Consider the following 26,044-nt stretch of genomic DNA (forward strand, 5'->3'; position numbering starts at 1 on the left):
GTTGACCTAGGGCTGGACCCAGTTTGGCAGAGTTCCACCACCACCCTGATAACCTTGTTCCGTTCCACTTGTGCCTCTGTCGGCGCTCTTGGTTGTCCACGACTCGTTCCACCGCCTCCTGCCGTTGATCTCGGCGAGTTGCCTCCCAACCTCCGTCCCGGTATAGTATCCAGCCAATACCAGGCCTCTTGTGGTGTCTGGAAGAACTGTGCGCCTTCAGGTCCAACAATGCGCAACCTAGCTGGGAATAGCACTGCATATGGGAACTGCCAGGAACGTGAATCTTTGTCTCTGTACCTCCCTAGTAAAATCCAAAAACATCATCACCCTGCTATTCCCTGTTTGTAAGTCCTTCGCCTGCCGAGCCTGCTTGAGTATATGGTCTCTGTCACGGAAATGGAGTAGGCGGGCTATAATTGGTCTCGGAGGTGCCCCTGGCTTGTGAGGCTTGGCTGATACCCTAGGCGCCCTTTCAATTGCATAGAACTGCAAGAGCCTCTCCGTCGCCACTTCTTTCTTGATCCAGTCCTCCAGATACTGTACTATATTGTAGCCTTGCGGCAATATCTCCCCTCACTACCTTCTGCGCGTACCTCCAGGATTTTTACTTTCGCCGCCACCGCCGAATGGGATTTCTTGAGTTTCGTAACCTCCGCTGGGATATCCTCAAGCACTTTCTCTGTGCCTGCGACCCTTTCCACCAGCCTGCTGTGATCATCCTTTAGAAGATTGAGGTCTGTGCCCATAGTGTCTATTTTAGTTTCAAGTGCTTCTTGTGATGCTGTAATGGCTTCTATTATATCTACCAGTGTGAGCTTCGAGGTGGATGCATCCTTCTCTGGGAACAGGGTATCATCCTCTTTGTCTGTTTGGGTGCCTCCACCCCCAGCCATTGTGGCCTTTTGTTATTTTCTCCTGGGCACTTTTCCCATGGCAACCAGCCTCTCGGGTACGCCACACACTAATGGTGATATGTAACGCACAGCCCACTCTTTGCGTGCCAATACGCCAAAGTTAAGCACCCGTCAAGTCAAATGGCACCGCACACCTATGGGCTGTTCGAGTCTCCATACTGAAGGTCCGCGTGGGTTAAACTTCCTCCTCCATCCAAGCACCTTTGCATCTACCAGCTTGCAGCACGGACAGCACGCGTCCGGTCTATGAAAGTACCTATTTATCTTGTGTGGGGAAAGATATGCCCTATGGATGATGTAAAATTGAATCAATCTAAAGCTAGCATTTCTGAGGATCTGTTGGGGCTCTCCAAGGCCACCGACCACTCCTTCTCCCTATAGGGTCTCCCCGGATCTGCCTCCCATTTAGCTCGCAATGGCGATAAATCCACTAAAGTGTGCTTTCGGATGGACTCCGCAAACCACTTCACCAGGTGAAGTCCCGTACCCATTACATGTACATATTGCATAAGGAGATTTGTTGGAGGTTCCTGTGCAATGGCGCCCCACCAGCGCCTCGTCATGGTTGTCCAGGAGGCACAATTCAGGAATTTGCCCGGAGGAACCCCATCCTCTTCCGTGATGATGATTTGCCGCAATGCCCCCTCACCATAAGGAAGCGGCTCATTCAATCTGTTACAAGGGTGGAATAACACAAAGGATCCTGTCCAGAGAGAACGGGTGGGCACTTTGCGCGGAGTCTGACAGGTGCAGTTCCTCCACCCATAATATTTGGGAGGCCAGAAAATAGTGCTCTAAGTTGGGTAAAGCCAACCCTCCCCTTGATTGTGGCATGTATAACTTCGTCAAGGCCACCCTGCACCGCAAGTTGCTCCAAACAAAATCCCTGACGATCCCCTGCAGGCAGCGAAAGAAGGAGACGGGCAGGTACAGCGGGAGATTAGAAAAATAATAGAGACGTGACAGCATGACCATTTTTATTAACTTTACTCTTACTATCACCGAGAGTTAAGCGTCTTCCAGAATTTGACCTGGGACTTGAGCGCCGTAACCGCCCTAGTGATGTTACCCTCCAGAAGCTCCCGATCCGTATGATAAATACGTTTGCCCAGATACTTGAACACCACTGGCTGCCAATGCACTACTGCCCAATCCTCCACCCCAGGAGTAAACGGGTATAAGCAAGATTTACCCCAGTTAACGCCCAACCAAGACCGGGACGCAAAGGACCTCAATGTGTCAGGGGTGACTCGTGGGATCGCCAAAACATCCTTAACATACTGAAAAATGTCATCCGCATACAGCGAAACCACATGAATACCATCTCCAAGACGTAGCTCCCATTCCAGCGCTGAGCTCCGTAGGGCCATCGCTAATGGTTCTATCACTATGGCAAATATCAGTGGGGAGAAGGGGACACCCCTGGTGAATTCCTATTTCTATTGATATGGGGTCAGAGAAAAGAGTCCCCAGTCGTACCCTGACCATAGGGGCTCCGTATAGTAATTTAATAAGACTCTAAATGTATGGACCGAACCCAAATCGTTGGGGCACCGCGAACATGAAGGGCCATTTAACCTTGTCAAAGGCTTTCTCCAAGTCCAACACATCCTGCCAAGGGCCATTCCGCCGGAGCACAACGCATCATCCGGAACAACCGCCGTATGTTGAGTGACGTGTTCCGGCCCGGCCCAAATCCATTTTGGTCGGGGTGGACCAATTTCGGAATGCTAGGTATTAACCGATTTGCTACAATGCCCGCTAAAATCTTATAGTCTCCATTCAGAAGCTCCAGGATCCTAGGCTCCCATAGAAGTGGGATCCCTACCTGGCTTGGGAAGTGTGACCAGTGTAGCTTCTGTCATTGAGGCAGTGGGAGCAACTGTTTCAAGAACTTCTGTTTGGACTCAAGAGGTCAGCATATGACTTGTAAAATTCATGCGGATGTCCGTCGGGACCTGGCACCTTCCCATATGGCAGAGCCCTCATCGAGCCTCTGATTTCGTCTAATGTAAGCGGGCATCCAACTCCTCTTGCTGTTCCTGCAACAGGGTCGGGAAAGGGAGTCCACCTAGGAACTCCTGTATCGCCCCGTTGGAGGCCTTATGAACAGACCTGTAAAGTTGCGCAAAATGTGTGGACAGCTCACCGTGAATGTCTAACTGCGTATATTTAAGTCTCCAGTCAGAGGATCCAAGTGCTGTGATCAGCTCGGTCAGGTGCTGTTGTGTGATTAGCCAGGCAAGAAGGAGCCTGACCGATCCACCTTGGCATGTGCGGACGTGGAATGTGCCGCAAAGTTAAGACACCACTGCCGTTCGAGCAGTTCTGCATGCCTCCCAAGTGCCACTTCCTCCGTATCAACCATCGCCCTGGATTCCGACAACAATAGCCGTTTTTCTATATCTGGAAAGTCCGATGTCACCTGTTATCGCAACCCACAATCCTAAGCACTTCCCTTGCAAGGTGACCTTCATGGCATCCCACTCCACTAACGAGGAGGAGGCTGTCCCTGTGTTAAGCTCAAAATACTCCCCTATAGCCTCCCCAATAACCGCCCAAAAGACTGAGTCCTCGAGCATCGTCGGCTGTTGTCTCCACGGAGGAATCCTAGAGATCCCGTCTTCCCAGGCCAGCCATACACAATGTGGGTTGTGATCAGAGTGCGTGCGCCCCCAATACTCCAATCGAGAAACATATGGAAGCAATAAAGGAGAGCCGAAGAATCTATCGAGACGGACACGCAGATTATGGGGTGCTGAGAAAGAGTACTCTATCCCTTAAGTTATGATGCCTCCAGACATCCATTTGCCCAACCTTTTTGTGTCACGGAATTGGCGGTGGCGGACGTTCTCTTAAGTGAGGGAAAGGATCTATCAATCCCCACGTCTAGGATGATGTTGAAGTCCACCCCCCTTAATAGCCACGGCACGAAGCACTACTGAAAGGGACAGCTGAGCATAGAACTGACCCTGATCCACATTTGGGGCGTATACATTTCCCGGCAATATGTATCATCCATCTAACCTCCCTTTTACAATAACATACCTCCCCTCTCTATCAGTAAGGACCTCCTCTATGGCAAAAGGTGTTCCTGGGTGTATCCAAATAAGAGCTCCCTAGGCAAACGGAGAGTAATCCGTGGCGTAAATTTTACCCCTCCATCTACGTTGCAACCTGGTACTTTCTACCACATTTAAATGCTTCTCCTGCAAGATTGCTATGTGTACATTATGGCGTTTAAGTATACAGCATACCTACGGGAAGGTGTCGAGAGACCCCGCACATTCCAAGTAAGTATCATGTAACCCATTTGAAAGCTGATGTGAATAAGCAAGAAGTTACGTCCCAACCCCGCTACGTGGCAGTCAGACATGCACATCCACTACTCGAATGTCCCCCTGAAAGACTCCTGCATTAAAGGGACAACGGGGAAAACCAACCAGGGAAAGGGCAAACCTTTTAGGGGCAACCCCCATAACAGTGAGGTGTTGTCCAAACACATAATACAGCAGCACTGTCACTTGTCCTAGTGTCCCCAAACAACTGGGAAAAAACAGGGGGTTGTGTAACCATGCAGGGCGTACCATCCCCAATCACCTCCCACCCCCCCAAAAAAAACCATCCAATAATACATAGTTATAAAATGTGTCTTAGACCAAACCTCCCCAGGAGCACAGAGGCATTCCTAGCACATCAGCCCAGTTCCACTCTACCTCTATATCGCTAACAAACCATAGTAATGTCCTACACAGCAACTCAATTAACACGGTCTATGAAGTAATGTCCGTGAAAGCCATGTTTCATACCATCCCATCTGCCGTCTGAGGTTTAACGACCGGCATTCTCAGCGAGACCTTATCCAACAAGTATGCTATCGAGGAGTATCCAGCACCCGATGACCGAAGGGAAGCGTCTGCTTTATCCTCTAGTACTGCTGTGTCTGCCATCTATTCCATAATGCGGACTGCAGCTTGACGCTCCCTACAGATTTGGTCTGGGTCAGGCGCTGCTAATGACCCAGAGAATCTTCTCCCCGGTCGCCGTCATCTGGACCGTCCACTCCCCCAGACCATATTGCAGCTGTGCCCATGGCCAGAGTACTGTCCCGACGTCTCCAACCAGTCCCACGTGTCCTGAGGCATGTCCAAGAACCTAGACTTCCCTTCAAAGACTACCCGAAGTCTAGCTGGGAACAGGAGTGAGTAGGAGATGTTGAGCTGCCGGAGTTGACGCTTGACAAGCAAGAAGGACCCCCGTTGACGTCAAACCTTCATTGTAGAGTCCGGGAAAAGCAGTACCTTGGTGTTTTCATATTGAACTTTACTGTTTCCTCGTCTCCCGAAGGATCACATCTCGATCCCTGAAGTGTAACATTTTGAAGATGAGCGAGCTGGCGAATGGGGAAAATTCTGTATGCGTCAAGGCGACCCTCAGCCATAGTTCTAGGAAGGCGACCGCGTCCTGCCCCTCTGCACCCTCCGGCAGTCCAATCATCCAGACATTTTCTCCGGGAGCAGCCTTCCGCATTCTCAACCCGCTCCTCTAGGACCTGATTCGAGCCTCATGAGCAATTTGCTGCTTTTCTTGGAACTCTGGCTGGTTTCAATTCAGCTACCTACTGGTCAACAATATCAGACCACAGGTGGTAGCCCGTAAACCAAAGCGAGACTGGGGCAGTACATTATATCAAACGACAATGTCTCAATGTGGGTTTCATTTAGGGAACAAATACAGTAGGCAAAGTTGAGTTGCTAAGGATTAAATCAGCGTAGGGGGAAACACAGGGAGACATATATATGTAGGATTTTCTGTATTTGAAATCACTTAAAACATGTTGGACATATTGAACAGCATATGTACAATCACATGGACGGAAAGCACTGCGTTACATTAATGGAAATGAGACCGATAGGGTACTGTGTACAAGTGGTCGTGAAAATTGTGACGGCGCAAGTGACATGTGAAGTGGTATATACAGCGGTGGTGTAGGGCGTGCCGAGGAACAAAGTGGTACAACAAGTATTACATATTTAGGACATCCAGGCAGTCAATGATAAAACAAATTACAAAGGACAATGAATAGGATGTCCGTAACATGGGGGCGCCAGAAGTTACGCTGTTGAAGTCGACTGCGTTTCGGCCTGTAGAAATCTAGGCCATGATAAGGACTGGTTACATACAATTTAAGGCAGTGCTAAGGATGAGTGGAAACGTATCTCAAGATGGTGTGGACCATGGAAGGACAGAAGAGAGGTCAAGTCAAAAGGAAGACTCTTATATCTATGGTCGCTCGCGGTGGTTCTAAAGGAAGGCAATGACTAGTAGAAAGCGATGAGTGTAATGATCATGGGTTAACTTTACGGTAGCCCGCGGTGGCAGTGAAGGAGGGCAGTGACTGGTAAAGGCGATGAGTGTCAAGATTGCAGGGTGAGGCCGGGTGTAAAGAGGATGACAGTGGTTGAGGAGCCGTGCGGGGTAGTGACAGCGTACGATAAGGGAACCAATTACAGAGCATGGAGAGGAAACTGGAGTTGACAGTGTGCACACACAGGAAGTGTGTGTGAGCGGGAGGGAAGATGGAAGGGTGGATGGGTCAAGGTAGTGCCAATGAGAGAGTGGATCGCGGGCGAGGCGGCGTGACGCGCTAATTATACGGGTCGGTAAGGTGGGCTGGGTGAAGAAGACGGAAGGGTAATGGGACTGGGAGGCGAGGAAACACAGGAGGGTGATGAATGAGGAACCGGGTGGCTGGGGAGAAGAGGGGCCGGGGGGGGGCACGAGAGAAGGTTGTCAAGCTGAAAGCCGAACTTACTGCAGTGAAACACGGCAGCGGAGTCTCAACCGGTGGCCGCAAGGTAGACACGGCATCAGAAATTACTCGGGTCCCGTGTGGGCAGTTTGGAAGCTGGAAAGAAAATAAGGGAGGTGAGGGAAGAAGAGGGGTGATCGGAGGCCAGGGTAGCGGTGAAAGAAACTTACTGCAGTACGGCGGGGGGTCCGGAACCCAGTGAATGGGTAATCTGGAGGGGAAAGAGGAGAGTAAAGGTCAGGACCGAGGCCCGGGCGTGGGGAGGAGGCGAATTAATAGGAGTGCTTGGGGTTCGCATTGCTGAGGTACTTACGATTAGGATGCAGGAATGAATCTCGGAACTAAGAATCGTGGCATGCACCCGGCCGGCGTACTTACCTTCGAGAGAAGAGTCCTACTTGAAAGAGACATTCAACAACACCGTGAATATGTCCCTTACAACTTATCTTTATCTGAAAAACAGGCTCTTCAGCATCTGAGTAAGAACAAGGACATAATCATCAAGCCCGCTGACAAAGGTGGAGGTATTGTCATACAAGATCAAACTAAGTATGATATGGAAATACTCCGACAACTCAACAATGCAGAACACTACCGTGCCCTTGTATCTGACCCACTGCCGGGAATAAGATCCAAAATACGACACCTCACCGACCAGGCCATATTGGATAATATCATATCTAACAAAGAAGCCATATTTCTCAACAACAGTAACCCTCGGACACCTGTACTCTACGTCTTGCCCAAGATACACAAAAACCAACAGAACCCTCCTGGTAGGCCTATTGTGTCAGGATGTGGCTCCATCTTGGAGCCCATCGGTAAATACATCGACCATATCATTAAAGAGTTTGTCCCTCTGACTGACACTTTTGTCCGGGATAGCATGGATCTGATTAATCTCATCAAAGATGCCACTTTTACACCAGGCATGGATTTGATGGTCGGTATGGACATTGAGTCCCTTTACACCAATATACCCCGCAGAGAAGGTCTTGAAGTCATAAGAGGAATCCTCAATACTCGACCACTCCCCACGAGGATACCCACTGACTTTGTGATGTCCCTCCTAGAAATTGCCTTAGAGAACATTTATTTCCTGTATAAAGATACCTACTATCTACAGATTAAAGGAGTCTCTATGGGCGCGTGCTTTGCCCCCAATTTTGCGATTCTTTATGTTCACCACCTGGAAAGCACATTATTCCTTACCAACCTCAATCCTTTTAGGAATAACATCACATTTTGGAGTCGATACATAGACGACATCTTGCTCATTTGGACAGGCGACAAAGCTCCTCTGTTACGATTTGTTGATTGGTTACACAACTGCCAACAACATCTGAAATTTACCATTGACCCCAAAGAAGAGTAACTTCCATTTCTAGACCTCACACTACGGGTTGAAGACCAAAAAATTGGGACTACACTCTACAGAAAACCAACGGAACGTAACCCTCTACTCCTCTATTCTAGCTACCATCCACGAGGCCTTCAAGATGGACTTCCGTTTGGCCAATTCCTACGGATTCGACGCAACTGTAAATGGCTTAGGGACTTCTTCAGGGAGGCCGCAATATTAACCTCCAGACTCCTCGCCCGTGGTTATCCCAAGAAATTGGTCACTAGGGCAAGAAAACAAGCTTGGTATAACCACCGGGAGACCTTGCTCACCCCAAAGGAAAAACGGCCTAATACTCGGATCCCTTTTGTCTAAACTTTCTCTCCCTCCAGTAACAAGCTGTCCAAAATTATCAAATAGCACTGGAACATCCTGGCTCCTCTCGCCATCTTCAACAAACCACCTCTATTTTCCTATCGCAGAGGAAAAAACATATCTGACCACCTGGTACAAGCCATCACTTGGCCTCAAACCACCACCAGGGATGAAACTGTCCGGAGCTCATGGAAGCTCCCACCTCTGTTGGGACATTACAAATGCCAGAGATGTTCGGCATGTTCCACTACTACAAACACCAAAACCTTTGAACACAATGGACTAAAATTTGATCTACATACTTTCACCAATTGCAGATCTCAGAATGTCATTTACTCTATAAAATGCCGTTGCAACATGCTGTACTTAGGACAAACCACCCAAATGGTCAAGGACCGCATCCCACAACATCGGAGCCGCATCAGATGTGGGGTTCTAACAGCACCCTTAGTCTCACATTTTAAAGAAAAAAAAACACAATGAATCTGATTTCACCTGGATGGTGATTGATCAACTGTCAAAACCAATAAGAGGTGGTAATTTCCAAAGACTTTTGAACAGGTGTGAATGTCGCTGGATAGCCCGTTGTAACACCATTGAACAGGGCTTGAACACTCTTGATGAATGGAATTCCACACTATCATAATTTCTGTCCAATCCATTATAGCTGTCTACCCTGCTTACCCAAGACTAACTTTACTGTGATGCTATCCATTCTTGGGCATCACCCACATGCAACCATTTAGTTCTCTCATTCCGACTGTCTCTTTCCTCCCCCTTCCCCTCCCCCTTTTTTCCCCTTCCCCCTTCCAATTGTACCATTCACCCCTCTCCCTTCCTGTAGCCTTCCTTGCCTTGTCAATTATTGGCTGTCATTTTTAAGCCCTTTGGTTTGTCAAGGTCCTAATGTACATCTATTTAGAATATGCAATTTTCATTTTTATCTCCGAATGTTCAAATATTTATTCATGTTATGTCAATTGAATTGTCACTGTATCGATTCTTCATTTTATTATATCTGGAATTTTTTCTTCTCACTCGTTCACTGTTCCTGTAATTTGCATCGATCGCTTAAGTCTTTCCTTCGCCACTCTATCGGCGCCTTTCACCTCGCGCTCTAGTCGTTGGGCCTTCCCCCCACGTGACCTACCCGGTACTATGTTTGCACCCCCTGGCCTGTAGTTTGTAGTTCCCGCCGGACTAACGCCGGCTCGGTGCACGCCACGATTCTTCGTTCCGCGATTCATTCCTGCATCCTAATCGTAAGTACCTCAGCAATGCGACCCCCAGCACTCCTATTAATTCGCCTCCTCCCCACGCCTGGGCCTCGATCCTGACCTTTACTCTCCTCTTTCCCCTCCAGATTACCCATTCACTGGGTTCCGGACCCCCGCCGTACTGCAGTAAGTTTCTTTTACCGCTACCCTGGCCTCCGATCACCCCTCTTCTTCCCTCACCTCCCTTATTTTCTTTCCAGCTTCCAAACTGCCCACACGAGACCCGAGTAATTTCTGATGCCGTGTCTACCTTGCGGCCACCGGTTGTGACTCAGCTGCCTTGTTTTTCCGCAGCACTGCTTTCAACTTGACAACCTTCTCTCGCACCTTCCCTGGCCTCTCTTCTCCCCAGCCACCCGGTTCCTCATTCATCACCCTCCTGTGTTTCCTCGCCTCCCAGTCCCATTACCCTTCCGTCTTCTTCAGCCAGCCTGCCTTACCGACCCGTACATTAGCGCGTCACGCCGCCTCACCCGCGATCCACTCTCTCATCGGCACTACCTTGACCCATCCTCCCTTCCTTCTTCCCTCCCGCTCACACACACTTCCCGTGTGTGCACACTATCCACTCCTGTTTCCTCTCCATGCTCTGTAATTGGTTCCCTTATCGTACGCTGTCACTACCCCTCACGGCTCCTCAGCCACTGTCATCCTCTTTACACCCGGCCTCGCCCTGAAATCTTGACACTCATCGCCTTTACCAGTCACTGCCCTCCTTCACTGCCAACACGGGCTACCGTAGATTTAACCCATGACCATTACACTCATCGCTTTCTACTAGTCATTGCCTTCCTTTAGAACCATCGCGAGCGACCATAGATATAAGCGTCTTCCTTTTGACTTGACCTCTCTTCTGTCCTTCCATGGTCCACACCATCTTGAGATACGTTTCCTCTCATCCTTAGAACTGCCTAAAATTGTATGTAACCAGTCCTGATGATGACCTAGATTTCTACAAGCCGAAACGCCGTCGACTACAACAGCGTAACTTCTGGCGCCCCCATGTTACGGACATCCTATTCATTGTCCTTTGTAATTTGTTTATCATTGACTGCCTGGATGTCCTAAATATGTAATACTTGTTGTACCACTTTCTTCCTCGTCGCGCCCTACACCACCGCTGTATATACCACTTCACGTGTCACTTGCGCCATCACAATTTTCACAAGCACTTGTACACCGTATCCTATCGGTTTCAATTCCCATTAATGTAACGCAGTGCTTTCTGTCCATGTGATTGTACATATGCTGTTCAATATGTCCCACAGGTTTTAAGTGACTTCAAATACAGAAAATCCTACATATATATGTCTTCCTGTGTTTCTCCCTCCGCTGATTTAATCCTTAGCAACTCAATTTTGCCTACTGTATTTGTTCACTAAATGAAACCCACATTGAGACATTGTCGTTTGATATAACCTACTGTTCAACAGCAGTAACCTGGTCTGTCAGATTCCGATGGTCGGCGTGCAATAGGTTAAGATCGAAGGCCACTTAATCTAATTTGGCTTCCATTGATGCACAAGAGCGCTCAATTGTTTGTAGGATGATGTCCAGGCGGTCATCCGGAGCCCCTTGCCTTGCCGGACGGTGTGGGAGATCCACCTCACTGGCGCACCCTGCTTGCGAGGAGACCCTCGATCCAGCACCCCTGGTACGTCCCATGCTCCCTCGCATGTTCAGCCGCGCCCAAAGCACCACCTGGGCTTTGAAACTAACAAAGTCAATACGCCTCTTCAAGCATAGGGGTCAGCTCAAGCATGTTCAGCGTGGGGGTATAGACCATCACTATCCTCACCGTTGCTGCGTCACCGGTTCACAAAGGCTCAACTATCCCGGCTTCCACTTGCCCAGTGTGCTGTCCCTCGAGTCGACCACTCGCTCGGGTTAACTACCGCAATGATCTGCAGCTTTGGCCCAACCTCACATTTGTCGCTCCCAGATCATCCCACTCCGCAAGCCGTGTACCGTTTGTCTCCCGCTGGCCACGATGCGAGCGATGCCTGAATTCTGTCTCAAAGGGGTCTTCACTTCACCTCTTGGCCCACCTCGAGCGTGCTTCTCACTAGGCCGCACCCGTGAGGCTGTCGCTATCACTCACCGCTCACCTTCTAATAGCAGCCCGTGGTGACTGCACTTTGTCCCATACTTATGAGGGGCTCCAGGACGTTACGCTGCTCCACTGGCCTTAAGTGCGCCCTTGCTGCGTGTTGGGCCTGCAGTCCACCTTGTCCTCTGTGAGGGCCACACCCTGTATCAGTCAATCAAGCACCGGCACCTCTGGTCTGTGCCCGCTCCATGTGCCTCCCACTGCTGCTGCCGTGTGCCAAAACAGTCCATACTGGCGCTGTCCTCTTTCAACCTGGCCGCCAGCCACTGTCCAGGGCGGGACGCCTACCTTGCTCTCCCGGCCCAGCTCAGGCCCGCGGAGCTATTTCTCAGCAGGTCTCAGCCGCCGCTTGGCCCGCTGACGATGCCGCACCACCACCACCGCCGATTTGCCTACGGAGCAGTCATGCCCGTCCTAGCTGCCGTAGATGCTCGCGAGACCCTCCAGGGCCTCGCAATGTGTGCTTTTCAACACCCTCGGCGTCTCTGTGGCAAGCTCTCCCGTCCGGCGACTCGTCTCGTCTCCGCTAGGGCACCACTTTCGCGGAAAGCAAGACCCGGGAAGTTGGGGCCAAATCACGGGCACCTTGCTGGAACAGTCATGGTTGCGGCAGCCCCACCACGCTTTGACTCTCCGCTGCCTGGGCACCCGCCTGCAAAGCACAGCCTCTGCTAGCCCCTGGGAGTGTCACTGGAGCATTAGGCACAGCTCTACAGAACCAGGTGACGACTATATCCAATAACTGTATCGGATTAAGGGGGTAGACGACTGAGCGATTTCAAAACGCGTCCGCCATGCTGCCCCTGCAGGCCGTAATCTCTCTTCTAATGTGGAGCTCTTCTGCAGTTTTATTTTAGACCTCACTTGGTGAGTGTGCTACTCCAACTGCTACCTGAAAGGCATCTTTGGGTGTGCTTCCTACCTTCTTATGCTTTTGTTGTTGTCACCCGAAGTACCAAGTTTCTTGAAATGTTAGTTCTATATTTTTCTGGTCGCAAGCTTGATTTTTCCATAGCAGAATTTAGCTCCATCTTTCTCAATGTCTTCTTGTCCCTTAAGATTGCCTTTTTATAGGCAATTACTTTGAGCCGTGGGTTCAGAGAGTGGCCGGCTCTGTCGGTCTAGTCACCAATTACTGTCTTCTAACAAGGCCAACTGGTCATATGGGGTCTACTTTCCACATGGGTAAGTCTTTCGTTAATTGGATGAGATCAGAGCAGGTGGATGATCAGCTCTTTGCTGGAGCCAAGAAAGACAGTGATGACTGAGCGTGCTATTTCACATTGGGTAATCCTTTGCATTACGATCTGCTACCCTTTTGCTATGAAAGACCCTATGGCTGACATTTGTACATAATCTGTGAGAGCTGTAGTGAACTTATATCTGCAGTGGCAGCTCAGGTTCAGAGTGAGTGATATTTCATCATGGCTTTGTCATATGATTTTTTTTGGTTAATTGACACTAATCTGTTCTGCTTCTCTGAGGACAATGCTTTGTCACTCTTTAATAAACTGAGGAATCTGAAGTAAGAAGTATCCATCATAAGTAAAGTTTTTCCTGCATTTGGAATCCATGTTTCTGATGGATACTTCTAAACTCAAATTCTTCAGCTTGAGAATATTCCTAGGCTTCATACTCGGTTCGGAAACTCAAAAAGTAGTGGTTTTGTGCGGCTCTGCAGCAACGTTGTTTCTCCCCAAAGGGACGAAAGGAGCTGCATACAAGTGTCTCTTGTGTGTGCTGATGTCACTTTCTTTTTTCCACCCCTTCTGACGTAGATCTGGAGCGTCACACTATTTCTGACTCTATAAAAGTGTTTTTTATGTCAAAACATTTCCAGTGTGCATGGAAACATGTCACACCTTAAGACTACAGTGCTGTAGCCTTTTAGGGACTTCTGCAAATAGATGCCTCTGACAGATCCCCACGAGGTGTGTCTCTGGTTATCGGTGCATGACTCCAAGGCCTGCAAAGACTGCACTCAAATGAATCCTTTGTATTTCCCATCTCCACCCCAAGTGACTTCACTGGTTTCCTGACAAAACAGTCTTTAAAAGAAGTCAAGCAAGAGTATTTTATTTCTTATCACCCATCAGCTCAGAAAGTGACATCACAGGTTTTCCCATCATCCATCTGCACAGGACCTCACTTGTTTCCCACCCATGGCACGCTGCTCTCTTCCCCTTTCCTTTGACCTACATGATGGCAATGCGGATTTGCAGTGGATGTGCTCAGCTGGCGTACCAAAGGTCAGTCCGTCTATGCCCAGCCGTGCCTAGACCGTGCATCAGCACCAGGAACCCTGATTCTCCCCTATCTACCGCTACCCTGCCACACCCATCCGCGTTCTCAACCCTGGCCCATGCTTTCTGCACTGCTAGCATACTGCACCACACAACATTGAAGAAGCTTTCACATATGCCTCCTGCAAGTTCTCATGCGTTCTCCCTCACTCCAGTCCCACCACTCTAGCTCCATCAGCACCTAGAACGCCACCTGTTATCACTCTCACAAACTGCCACCCACTCACAGACTAAACACCACCCACACAATACCCCCCACTCTGGTGACCAAGCAGTTGTTGAGAAGCCTGCATCAAACAGGGCACGGAGATATGGTACCTACTGCTCAACCATGCTCCAAACCTGCTCTTTCTCTTGGAAACATGGCTAAGCCCAATCTCTACACCGGATATCACTGCAGCCATACCCACCAGCTATAAGATTGCCAGGCATGATTGTCAGCACAATCCTGGAGGTAGCCACCATGATATTCAAAGATACATCTACACGGACACTCCCACTTGCTACATGGAACACCTCCCATTCAAGATACTCATCACAGCCAACTTCTCCCCGTGCAAGACCCTCGTATTCAGACAATTGAGACCCTGTATCAATTTTGCCAGCGATATCACTGATTTTGTCGCACCCCTCATCAACAATGTCAGCATCTTCGTCCTCCTCAGAGACCTTAACTTTCACCTAAAATACCGAAGCAACCCAAACTCTGTAGTCCTCCTTGAAAACTTTGCAAACACTGGCCTCAGCACGTTACCAAACCCACCCACACTGCTGGACACCTATTGGACCTGATGTTCTCATCAATCAGCAACATCATGGTTGACAAGCCAGCAACTATGACCTAGACAGACCATGCCCTCTTTGGTTTTAGCACACCCACCCTTCAACACCACAAAGCTACCACCACTGGATCCGTCCCTTACAGTCAAATACCACACTCAAGCCCAATCTGGAACCACTCGATGATTTTGGGCTAGTCGTTCCACATCTCCTTCAGAACTCTGGGCAGGAGAGGTTGCGGTGGAAAGGTATACAGGAGCACTGTGCTCCACTGCATAAGGAATGAGTCTCTGAGGGAGAGCCTTCTAGGGAATTGGTTGAAACTGTAGGGAGGGTTGCCGGACTGGTGCCAAAAGACCCAAGGAGCATGCTGCGGCTTGGCTGTTCTTAAAACGCTCCAGGGCAGAGTCAAAACAGGGGAACCTTCCGCCACAGCTGGAAAAGCATCACAGAAGAGGAGTTGTCTTCTGCCCTTTCTGCTCAGTGTCCTGAGCACTCCAGCAACTTGCTGAAAGCTATCGAGAACCTCAACAGCTGGATAACCGCATGCGCCACCATCCTGGTTCCCCTCAAATGCAACCCAGTGGCAGAGCCTAATCAGCGGTCAGTTGGTACACAGAAAAACTCAGACTGACAAAAACATCACTGCTGGTAACTGGAGCTTTGCAACAAGCACTCTGAGTTCTTCTATAACTAAATAACTTCTATGTACAACATCTCCGACACTCAATCGGACCCCTTCACCATCACAACTCAACTTTTCATCATGGGTGAAGAATGAAACCCTAACCTCTTGGCCCGCCTTCACCACCTTTAAAACGCTGCTGACATGAAGACTATCCATTCGAGATGCCCCTTTTGACCCTTGCCCCCACCTCGCCTTCATCAAAGGACTCCTACCGATCAGCGAAGCACTAACATCCATCCTCAACACCTGCATTGACTCAGCCACATTCCTGCCCACCTGTAAACATGCCCCCTCTGCTAAAGAAACCATCCGCTGACCCAGCCATGCTTTTCAACTAACAGGCCAATCTCCCTCCTACCACACCCAATAAAGGTCTTAGAGACGCTAATCAATGGATGCCTCGCCAACCACCTCAGCAACCACCAGTCCAGATTCAGGCCCAACCACTGTACAAAAACAGCACTCATATCTTCCACAGATAACATCTGCTTGACCCTTAACAGATGAGACACTTCAGCCCTTGTTCTCCTGGACCTCTCTGCAGCATTTGACACCATCTCACATCCCATCCTCATGAGGCACCTGCACAAGATTGCCATCGAAGGACCCGCTCTCCACTGGATCTGCTCCTTAATGGATAGAACACAAGCTCTCAGCCTGACCTCTTGCTCCTTGGAAGCCCGTAAACTCATCTGTGGAGTGCTTTAAGGTTTGTCACTTAGCCCTACCCTCTTCAATGCATAAATGATTCCTTTGGCCAATGTCCTCCTCTCCTACGCGGATGATACGCAGCTCATAGTCTTCTCTCAGATAATGCCCCGAACACAAGAAACAAGTTCACCGCCTGCATGATCGAAGTTGCTAACTGGATGAAAGCCAGCTGTCTCATGCTCAACACCTACAAGAACACTTCTCCGGATCCACACCTATGCCAGGAACCTCAGAATAATCATTAACTGCAAACTGGAGATGAACGCACAAGTGAACACCTTCACTACATCCTGCTTCCACACGTTGAGGATGGTGAGGAAGATCTTCAAATTGCTCCCCAGCAACACTAGAAAACCTGTCACTCGCACCAGCTAGGAAGTTGGATTACGGGAACACTCTACTCATGGATCACCAAGCAACTCACTTGAAGAATACAAACCATCCAGAACTCAGCAGCCAAACTAATCCTCAACCTCTCCCCCAGACGTCTTATCAAATTATACCTCGGGAGCTGAACTGGTACTCATTTTAAACTACTCATACACCCATTCAAGGCACAACACAACTTAGGCCGCACTGCCTTGAACAGTCTTCTCTCCTTCCATCCACCACCTAAACACCTCCTCTCTGCAAGACTCCTACTTGCATACCAGATCAGGACGTGCATTCTTTTACTTCGCTCCGAAAGCGTTGAACGGCCTCCCACTCAACATACGGCCTCCCACTCCACAACACAGCCTCCTCCTCTCTTCTTGAATTCTGTAAGAGCTGAAGACCTGGCCTTTCAATTAACCAACCAACCAACCATAGGCAGGTCTAGGCACACACACCTGGCCTGCACCATGTGAAATCATTATGGGTGATAGTGTGCTTTACAAATACACATAATGTAACCAGGCCCTCAATAAAAGCAAAGCGTTTTTTATAAATCAAAACATTTATTTAATGAGTTTCATTATCAATAGAATACAAGAACCAAAACAATGCACAGCGCTAGGAGCAAGTCTCAGATTCCCCCCTCCTACCCAAATAAATCAGCATAGCCTTTCTTAACAGTCATGTGAATCAATAATCTTATTAAATATGAGTGAAAGTGTACAATGTCTCTAATCAATTCCACATTGCCCAATTAAAAAATTGCATCTGAGTTGCAAAAGGACCAAGGGGAAAGGAAAAAGAGGGAAAAGAGAAGCACTGTGGACCTACAATACCGTAGAGGGCATTACCTCAGTTCTCTGCAGCAACAGTGTCCCCAGAGTCCAATGAAGGTGTGTGCGAGAGCAGGTAAGTACTCAGTGGATCCCAAATATCTCATGGGGCAACTTGCTGGTGTGACGAGCAGTGTGCGACCAACTTGTGTTCATATCTTTTGGCCTGCACTTGGGAGGTAGCAGTAAAGCATACACTGACAATTGATCATTGCAATAAATTAAATCCTTCATCCATTCCTTGAATTTCGCTGCCCTCCCCTTCCCCCAATGGCAGGCAACTCTCCTTTTAGCCAACAACGGAGTCAATGCCACAGATTTCCTATAGCCTGCCTTAAACACACCCTTATATCCTAAGAGTACAAGGAGTGGGGAGAGTGTTGGAGGTTGCCAGATCATGACTTTCAGTGCATCGCCCTCTTCATGCCAGAAGGCCTGCACCAACCCACAGGACCAGACCAAGTGAAGGAAGTCCACCCCAGCCATCCTGCATCTATCTCACACACACATCGTCATGCCAGAGCAGATAACAATGTAATCTAGCCAGAGTGTAGTACAGCCTGTGTATGAATTTATAGTGTATACAGGGCTCGACTAATCCACTCGCCCGCTCGCATTTGCGAGGGTGAATTGATAAGGGCGAGCTATTTTTAGGTCCTACTCGCCCTTTCTGCCGAGTAGGAAGACAAACTAACTTTTGTCCTCTGTCTTTAAAAACGGAGCAAAAGTGACAAGATAACAAGATTTAAAGGTATTTTTATTGCTCACAAAGGGAATGAGCAATAAAGATGCCTTTAAATCTTGTTATCTTGTCACTTTTGCTCCGTTTTCAGAGACGGAGGTCAAGTAGGGTGCAGTGAGGTCGAGGGGATTTCCAAGGGACTAGACCTGCAGGACTAGTACTATTTTTCGGATTTTTAGAGCCCTGGTATAATGTGAAGCGTTCTACTAGGAGCAACCTGTCCCGTTTGAACACAGCAGTTATCACCACTGATCATCTATAAGTAGAATGTCAAGCTCCATCTCCCAGTACAATCATGTCCCCCCCCCCCCCCCCCCCCCCCCCTCACCATGGCAAAGCACTGCAAGGCCCCACGGAGCCGAAGGGTCCGGTCAAGACCATGAATCTGGTCCCGAAGTAGCTTCCGCAACAGATCATTTTCGTGGTTTAAGTCTTCAGGTAAGTTCAAACAGAAATATTAGACTCAGCCCCTTCCTGACACTGTTATTCCTGGAGAAGGTGCAAGGGTGTCACTGTGCTTTCATTTTGTGCGCTTTACAAATATACCAAACCTAAGGCCATCAATGAACGCAAAGCTTTACATGGCAAAGCATTGCAAGACTCCATGGAGGTCCCGCTCAGGTTCTAAGTCAAGACCATGGATCTGCTCTCAAAGTAGTTCCCGCTACAGATCATCTTTGTGGTTAAAGTCTTCGGTTAGGTCCAAATGGGAACAATTAGACTCTGCCATTCTTATTGTCTGGAGAAGGTGTGAGTGTGTAACTGTACCTCTAGGTCTCACTCCATTCCGCTGATTAGCCAGTTCAGTCTTCGGTACCGATACACTCCAAGCTCCTGGTCCGTCATTACATTGCAGCAGGTCCAAGCCTTGTGAGAGACCATGCTGCGCATCTTTGGCACACTTCTGCACCTTCTGGTGTGCCTCGACCCCAAGGATCCACAGAGGCTTCCAGTCGTCTTCCAACGCTGCTGACAATGATAGAGGAGTCGCAACCCATCATGGTCTCCAACTCCAAGCAAAATTAATCTTAACCAAGGCCACGTCCAGATCCTGATGTAGTGCGGCCAGTATTCAATCCCTCAGACTCCAACAGTATTCATCACAGACAATGCAATAGCTTTTTGGCTCACTCTCACCAGAACAAGACTTATGATGAAGACAATTGGTGCATGGATCTTCAGGATGCCAGTAGATTTGATATCTCACCCGTGCCACACCAGATGCGGAAGAAAGTACAACTTTAGTCACTGTGTTTTAGAGGATTGCTGAAGTTCTTTAGCATGGTCTGGCACCAACGGAACCTCTTCTGCCCTTACAAGGCCTGAACATGCTAATGGGCACTTGGGCAAAACTGTGTTGTGTTCCTCCCGTCAATCAACAGATTGCCCGTTGCCATAGACCAGTTCCAAGCGACGTTCATCAGTTGAGTCAACCTGAACACCATTCCAACTACGACACTTGTCACAATCCATACGTATGAAAACGTTTGGCATAAGAATGTTGGCAGCCAGTCTTGCCTTGAGGATGATCAACAGCAGTTACCTTCTTGAATCTTTCCACCCTCGCAATTTGGAACATGGTTGGTGAGATCTTACTAGCGGTCCCAGAAAACCTATGGGCTCCCTTGGCTCAAATCATTCAGGATGGCTAGGATGTGGCAGAGATAGTAGTCATCAGTCTTTTGCTAGACACCTCCGATTGTTTATGAAGGGCTCATGGAACAAGCATGGTGCTCAGGTGCCACAAACGCAGGAGATCCTCAGACTTCTCAGAGCATCCAGGAGTCTTTAAGAGACATGCCTTTCAACGGTTCCTTTGTTTGGACTCTGCCCTAGAGCGTTTTAAGGAGAGTGGAGCCCCAACAGGTTTCTTGGGTCTTTCGGCACCAGTACATCAATCCTCCTAACATTTTCCACTAATTCCCTAAAAGGCTCTTCTTCAGAGACTCATTCCTCATGCAGAGAACAGGACTCCTGTATAGCTTTCCACCGCTACCTCTCCTGCCCAGAGTTCTGAAGGAGATATGGAACGACTCGTCCAGTGTCATCCGAATGGCTCCAGATTGGGCCAGAGTGTGGTACTTGGAACATTTAGGCATGATTATCTGTCCTCCGATCAAGCTGCAGCTTCGGTAGGATCTTCTGTGACAGCAACAGGGAGGTATCTTGCACGCGGGCCTGTGCAAGCTGCATCTCCACGCCTGGAAGTTGAGCAGCAGCAGTTGATCTTCTTCAAGCTTCTTCCCAAAGCTGTTGATTTGATTTTGGTTGCCAGATGTCAGTCTACGATATCTGTGTATGCTGGATGATAGAATAAGTTTGTGTCTTGGTGCGGCACCTGCCATATAGATCCGGTGCAGCCAAACTATCCTATGTATTTCTGTTTGTTCTGTCTTTAGCCTGGCAAGGTCTTCCTGTTGGCTCTGTTAAAGATTACTTGTCAGCCTTTTTACATGTACCGGGCCAGATATCATTGTTCATATTTTCTAATGTTTTCCGTTTTTATGCCATTGCATAGTTGTCCTACTGCACAATTGTCCTTTACTCTTCACCTTGAAGACTATCTCTCTGGCTGCGATAACATTGGCATGGCATATGAATGAGCTTCAGGCCCTCTCGATCAATCCTCCTTACACAGCTTTTTTCCAGACAGTGATGTTATAGATGCAAGCAGTGTTTCTACCGAAAGAGGTGATGCCTTTTCATGTCAAGCAAGTGATCACTGTTCTGACCTTCTTTGCGCCACCTGTTCCTCGGAAAGAGAAAGACAGGTCATTTCTTGAACCCCAAGAGAGCACTGTTTGTACCAAGGAACATTGGGTGGACGATCAGCTATTTGTTGGGGCCTAGTGCAAGTCCCTATAGACCGTTCTCTGTATTAAGATCTGATACACATTGGCTATCAGGCTGCCTCCAGAGACCCGAGGGTTTATTGCACGTGAGCTAAGGCTACTACCACTGTTTGGGCACACGGCGTGCCTATCCTAGATGCCTGTCAAGCCGCTACGTGGACATTAACGCACATGTTTATAAAACACTGCTTCCTTGACAGCCTGGTCCAACGGGAACGACATTTTGCTCATTCAGTCGTGCTGGACTTTTTGATCTAAGTCATTCCACAGACCCACTACGTTGGGAGGTACTGCTTTAGTATCTATTCACCAGGTGAGGAATCTGGGGTTAGAAGTATCCATCAAAAGAACAAGTTACTTACCTTCCATAACACTCCTTTTGGTGGATACCTTAAGCAGATTTCTCACCGACCTCTCATCTCCCCGTTTTGTGGAATGGTCTGCTTTTCTGACTAATAAGGTTTCAGTTTAGGAAACTGCAACTTGGTTCTTACAATCTACTGTTGGTCTCTGTGTCTGAGGGTGCTAACAGTCGCATAAAAAAAAGAAACTGACGTCTACTTGAATGTGTGGTACTTGCATGAGGCTTCGTTAGTCACTTCCAAAACAGAACAATATTGGTGCAGAGCCGCACAGTGCCAGCTAGTGGTACACAGGAGCATTGATTTTTGAGTTGAGTGACAATCTGGAGCCTGGGGTGTTCACTAGGTGAGGAATCCGTGGGTAGAAAGAGTATCCACCAGAAAGAGTTTTTCCAAAGGTAAGTTATTTGCTCTTTTTGTGTATACTATAGCTTCCTGCATAATCCTCACCATCCTCTCCTCTCTTCTCTGCTTCTGAGTTGGTGCCGTTCATAATAAGGGTCCCCAGGATGAATATAGTTAGTGTTCTTGAATTTATGCTGTCATTAATCTTTTTCACCATTGTCCTATTCCCTTGGGTTCAGAAAAGTATACAAAACTGTTACCCACCTCCCCCCAGGCAGTGCTAATGCCATATATAGGCTGATGTCAGAACTGCGACGGTAGTTGCTTGAAGCCCCTTGGCAGCACTGCAGAGCTATTGCTTGAGAAATGTTTTGCAGATCGGATCTGTAGCCTGAGAAATGTAATAAGGTGAACAGTATCCATGAAGGTATAGTATCCACCAGAGCGAAGTAATGTTTCCCTCAATGTCAGTGTGCAAATGTCCTATTTTTGAGTATTGAACTGTGAATTTGTAGACATCAAAGGCCTTCACCACAAAATATGCCCTTTAGAACTTTCTGAAGGGGATTCCTCTTTCCCAGATAATGGTCACCAATGGGAAAAGTTCTTGTGTATGTTTGGCATGATGATCTCTGTCCTTGCTGAAGTCTTAGGCACTTGTCTACATGTGGCCATTATTCCAGCTGAATCACCGGCATGTTGCTTTGTGCATGGACAGCTTCCAGATGAAAGGCAAGTTCTTGTGAAGAAGCAAATGTATAGATCAGTGTGGTGAAATTGAAAGTACTAGGATAAGGCTTAGAAGCATTACAGTCTCAATTTGATGTCATTCTGATTAGAACAGACTAGCAACTATGTACTAATTACAGAAATAATGGGGGTGGCACACTCATAAAAATAGTTCAAGATTGTAAAAAGCACATACATATCCTGTCAGAACACACCACCCTGGCATGGAGTGTGATCTGGCAGATTAACCAGAGATCGCCAGGAGACTCGAGTGCCAAATTGGATTAACAGCTCCTACAGATTTTACTTTCTGGAACATATTGGTTTGTATCAAATGAAAATACAAAATAGCAAAGCTTTGCATGCAGATATCCACAGCCTCAGTGGAATATGGCGTAGATATTTAAGACTTGGATTATTATTTTTTTAAGATTGTTTTATATGTAACAAGACAGCTATACGTCAGCTTTGTGCATATTTGCACCCAGTGTCCCCCAATTCCCCACCACGACAACCCTTACCCATCTGTCAAGCTTGGATTATTGTGTGTGCTTTTCCTATATCACTCCTCCCTTAACATACTCTGCCAACAAGTAGGGTCTGTGATATAGCGGAGTTTCCACTCACTCATCTTGAGGATATGGCACTTGAGGTCATAGACTTTGGTTGCCTAAAAATTCCCTCAGAATGCATAACACTACTAATCTAAGCACTGTGTCCTAAAATTGTTGCTTGCTGTGGGATATATGGGAATTGTTTTGCTCAGTGTTGCTTCACAGAATCAATAGTATATAGTATATATTAATTCTCCATGTCGCCTGTAGCTAAATTCCAGTTTTTCAGTCTCTGAGAAATTCACTGGCCATCATCTTTACCTACCTCATTCCTAAACACACTTGTCCCAAGACGAGCAAGTCTTCTAGTCCGTCTCCCAGCCTATACTTTATGTTCCTTCACTAATATCACAATCTTTGCAACCCACATGCTTTCCTCTCTTCTGTGACAACAGTCTACATCCTATGCAACCCTATGCACAATAGTGCTGTCAGTTGTTCCATCTATTATCCCTGCTTCTCATTAGAAATTTTTGCTCGTCAAAAAGTCACACCTGTTATCCCAGCTTATTTACAACACAACAATCCAATCACACTTTAGCCTTCCCTGGTTATGAAAACTGTATCTTGAGAACCCTTGATGTTGATTAGGAGTGTGTGCAACTAATACTAGATTATGTATTTTTTGTTAGTCGCAGTTTAGCAGAAGCTTGCTCAGATGGAGATGTAAATGCTGTCCGTAAACTCTTAGACGAAGGAAGAAGTGTGAACGAGCATACAGAAGAGGGAGAAAGTCTTCTTTGCCTGGCCTGTTCAGCTGGGTACTATGAATTGGCACAGGCAAGTTTACACTGCAATTATACACATCTGTCATATTCATCTGTATCAGTAATTTTCAATTTGTTGTAAAGCATTATGTTCTGAATTTGTCTTTGGTCAGCTTAAGCTTAGTTTAAGATTCTGGAGTGGTTCTAATTTCACAGAAATATCATTCTCTTCCAGGGGATCCTTATCAATAGTCATAAGCACTGAATATTCCAGTTCCCATAGAAAAAACGTTTTTGTATCACCAATAACTTTGGCGCCAATTGATGAATCTTAACGAAATTTAAAAATAAACTTCCCCTTTTTGATTCAGCTGCTTTGTTGAAAGTTTTGGGGTGTACCGTCCAGTTGGGGCCGAGAAAAAGTGTGCGTGGGGTTCTCCATGTTATGTCTGTGGGGATTTTTCCGTTTTTGAACACAACTACAGCCCGAAACACTGAACGGAATTACACCAAGTTTGGCAAAAGGCTAGATTTTGGTCCAGAAAGCGTGCTTTTTTGTGATTTGGTGTAAATCCGATCAGTAGTGTTTGAGGTATTTAAGTTTAAAAATATAGTTATCTGGGGGAAACCAGTCCTTGTTGTGGGCTCGCGGATCCTACTAAAATTTGATTGGCTGCCAACACTTAAACCAGGAAGTATTGATAGCCATTTTAGGACTCAGCTTGAAGCTGAATCCCACAAAGAATTAGGGGGGGCTGGCAGGGTAGGAATGCCCTGACCCCAGATATGGTGGTGGGGTGGCCCACACGGAGCCCGCTGGGGATTAAAAGCTTTTTTTTAAAATTGAATTTTGCTGTACATTGCGGGTGTATCCATGGCCCTCCTTTTGTTTAAGCCACAGGGTGGGCCAAAGCCCAGGGACAGTGTTTATAGTAATGCGGGGGAAGCCCATGCGGTGCACCAGGGACCGCCACCTCCCTGGGGAAAACATATGTAAAATGATGCGGGGGCCTGCATGGCTCTCCGCAGCCCTGTGGACCGCCACCTCTCCGGGGCTATTGATTAAAATGAAAACGAGGGAGGCCCTTATGGTCTCCTGCGCAGCCCCAGGGACCGCCACCTTCCTGGGGCTAATGTATTAATGTGGGGGGGGGGGGTGTGACCTCCCCGGGGCAATGTGTAACAGAAATGCGGGGACCGCCACCACCTCCCTGGAGCAGTGCAATGTCTAACAGAAATCCCCCCCCCCCCCCCCGCAGCCCAGGGACCGTCACCTTCCTGGGGCAATTTCCAAATGAAATGTGGGGGGGCACGTCCCCCCCCCTCTCCCCCCTCTCCCGACAGCCCTGGGGACCCCCACCTCCCCGGGGCTCAAATCAATATGCAGTGGGTCCCCAGGGCAAATTAGAACAAAGAAGCTGTAGATGGCCCTGGGGACTGCAACCCCCGGGCCCGCTCCAGCAATGACCCGGGGTGCCCAGCCCTGGGACATTGCAGTTTGCTATGCCTTGGCGGGAGCCTGTCAGTTACACAAGCACACTCACACCTATACAGCCACTGTCACATTCTCTCACTCACCCATACAGGCACTCATAAACGCCATCACTCACCTGTACCGCTTTTCACATACCCAGTTTTTTACCTACCGCCACCACATACCAATGCAGCCACTTTGACACCAACAAACTGACTGATACAGACATTCACACAACCAGTCACTCACTTGTACAATCCCTGAGATGCCTAATTACGCAGTCAGTCATGCAGCCACTGAATCATCCATATATAATGGCATGTGATCAAGGCAGCGTTCCGGCAGCCGAAAATAGTCTTTGGGCATGATGTTTCAATAAAGAATCCTGCTTTCATCTTCATTGGAGTCTGTGCCTGTGTGATACCCGGCGTGGTTGAACCTTGGGAAGTTGTTTGGCTATATATATATATATATGCATGTATATACGTATGTGTATGTGTATATATCCAACATAAATCCTGTTATCGAGGCCAGAACATGGGGTCTTCATACCTAGAAAAACAACAGCAACGAGGACCCAACGCGTTTCAGAGCCTTCCGCTTCTTGATCACGTAATAAACACGCTTTGCTCACATTGGAGCCGCTGTACTGTTTTTAGGTCTCGTCTGGCGTTAGCAGTGCGCATGCGTTGCACTCGC

General features: G+C 48.0%; 1 protein-coding gene across 2 annotated transcripts in view; it reads left to right on the forward strand.

The window, feature by feature from the left end:
* The window catches only part of ANKHD1 (ankyrin repeat and KH domain containing 1), a 1,109,311-nt gene that overhangs the window by 170,562 nt on the left and 912,705 nt on the right, over positions 1–26,044 (forward strand). For both annotated transcript variants that reach the window (XM_085617924.1, XM_085617925.1), the window contains exon 4: positions 23,797–23,944. In XM_085617924.1, coding sequence (XP_085474050.1) covers positions 23,797–23,944 — 148 coding nt within the window. The remainder of the gene's footprint in view (positions 1–23,796; positions 23,945–26,044) is intronic.

Source organism: Triturus cristatus, chromosome 7, assembly GCF_964204655.1.
Source record: "Triturus cristatus chromosome 7, aTriCri1.1, whole genome shotgun sequence".
Lineage (NCBI taxonomy): Eukaryota > Metazoa > Chordata > Amphibia > Caudata > Salamandridae > Triturus > Triturus cristatus.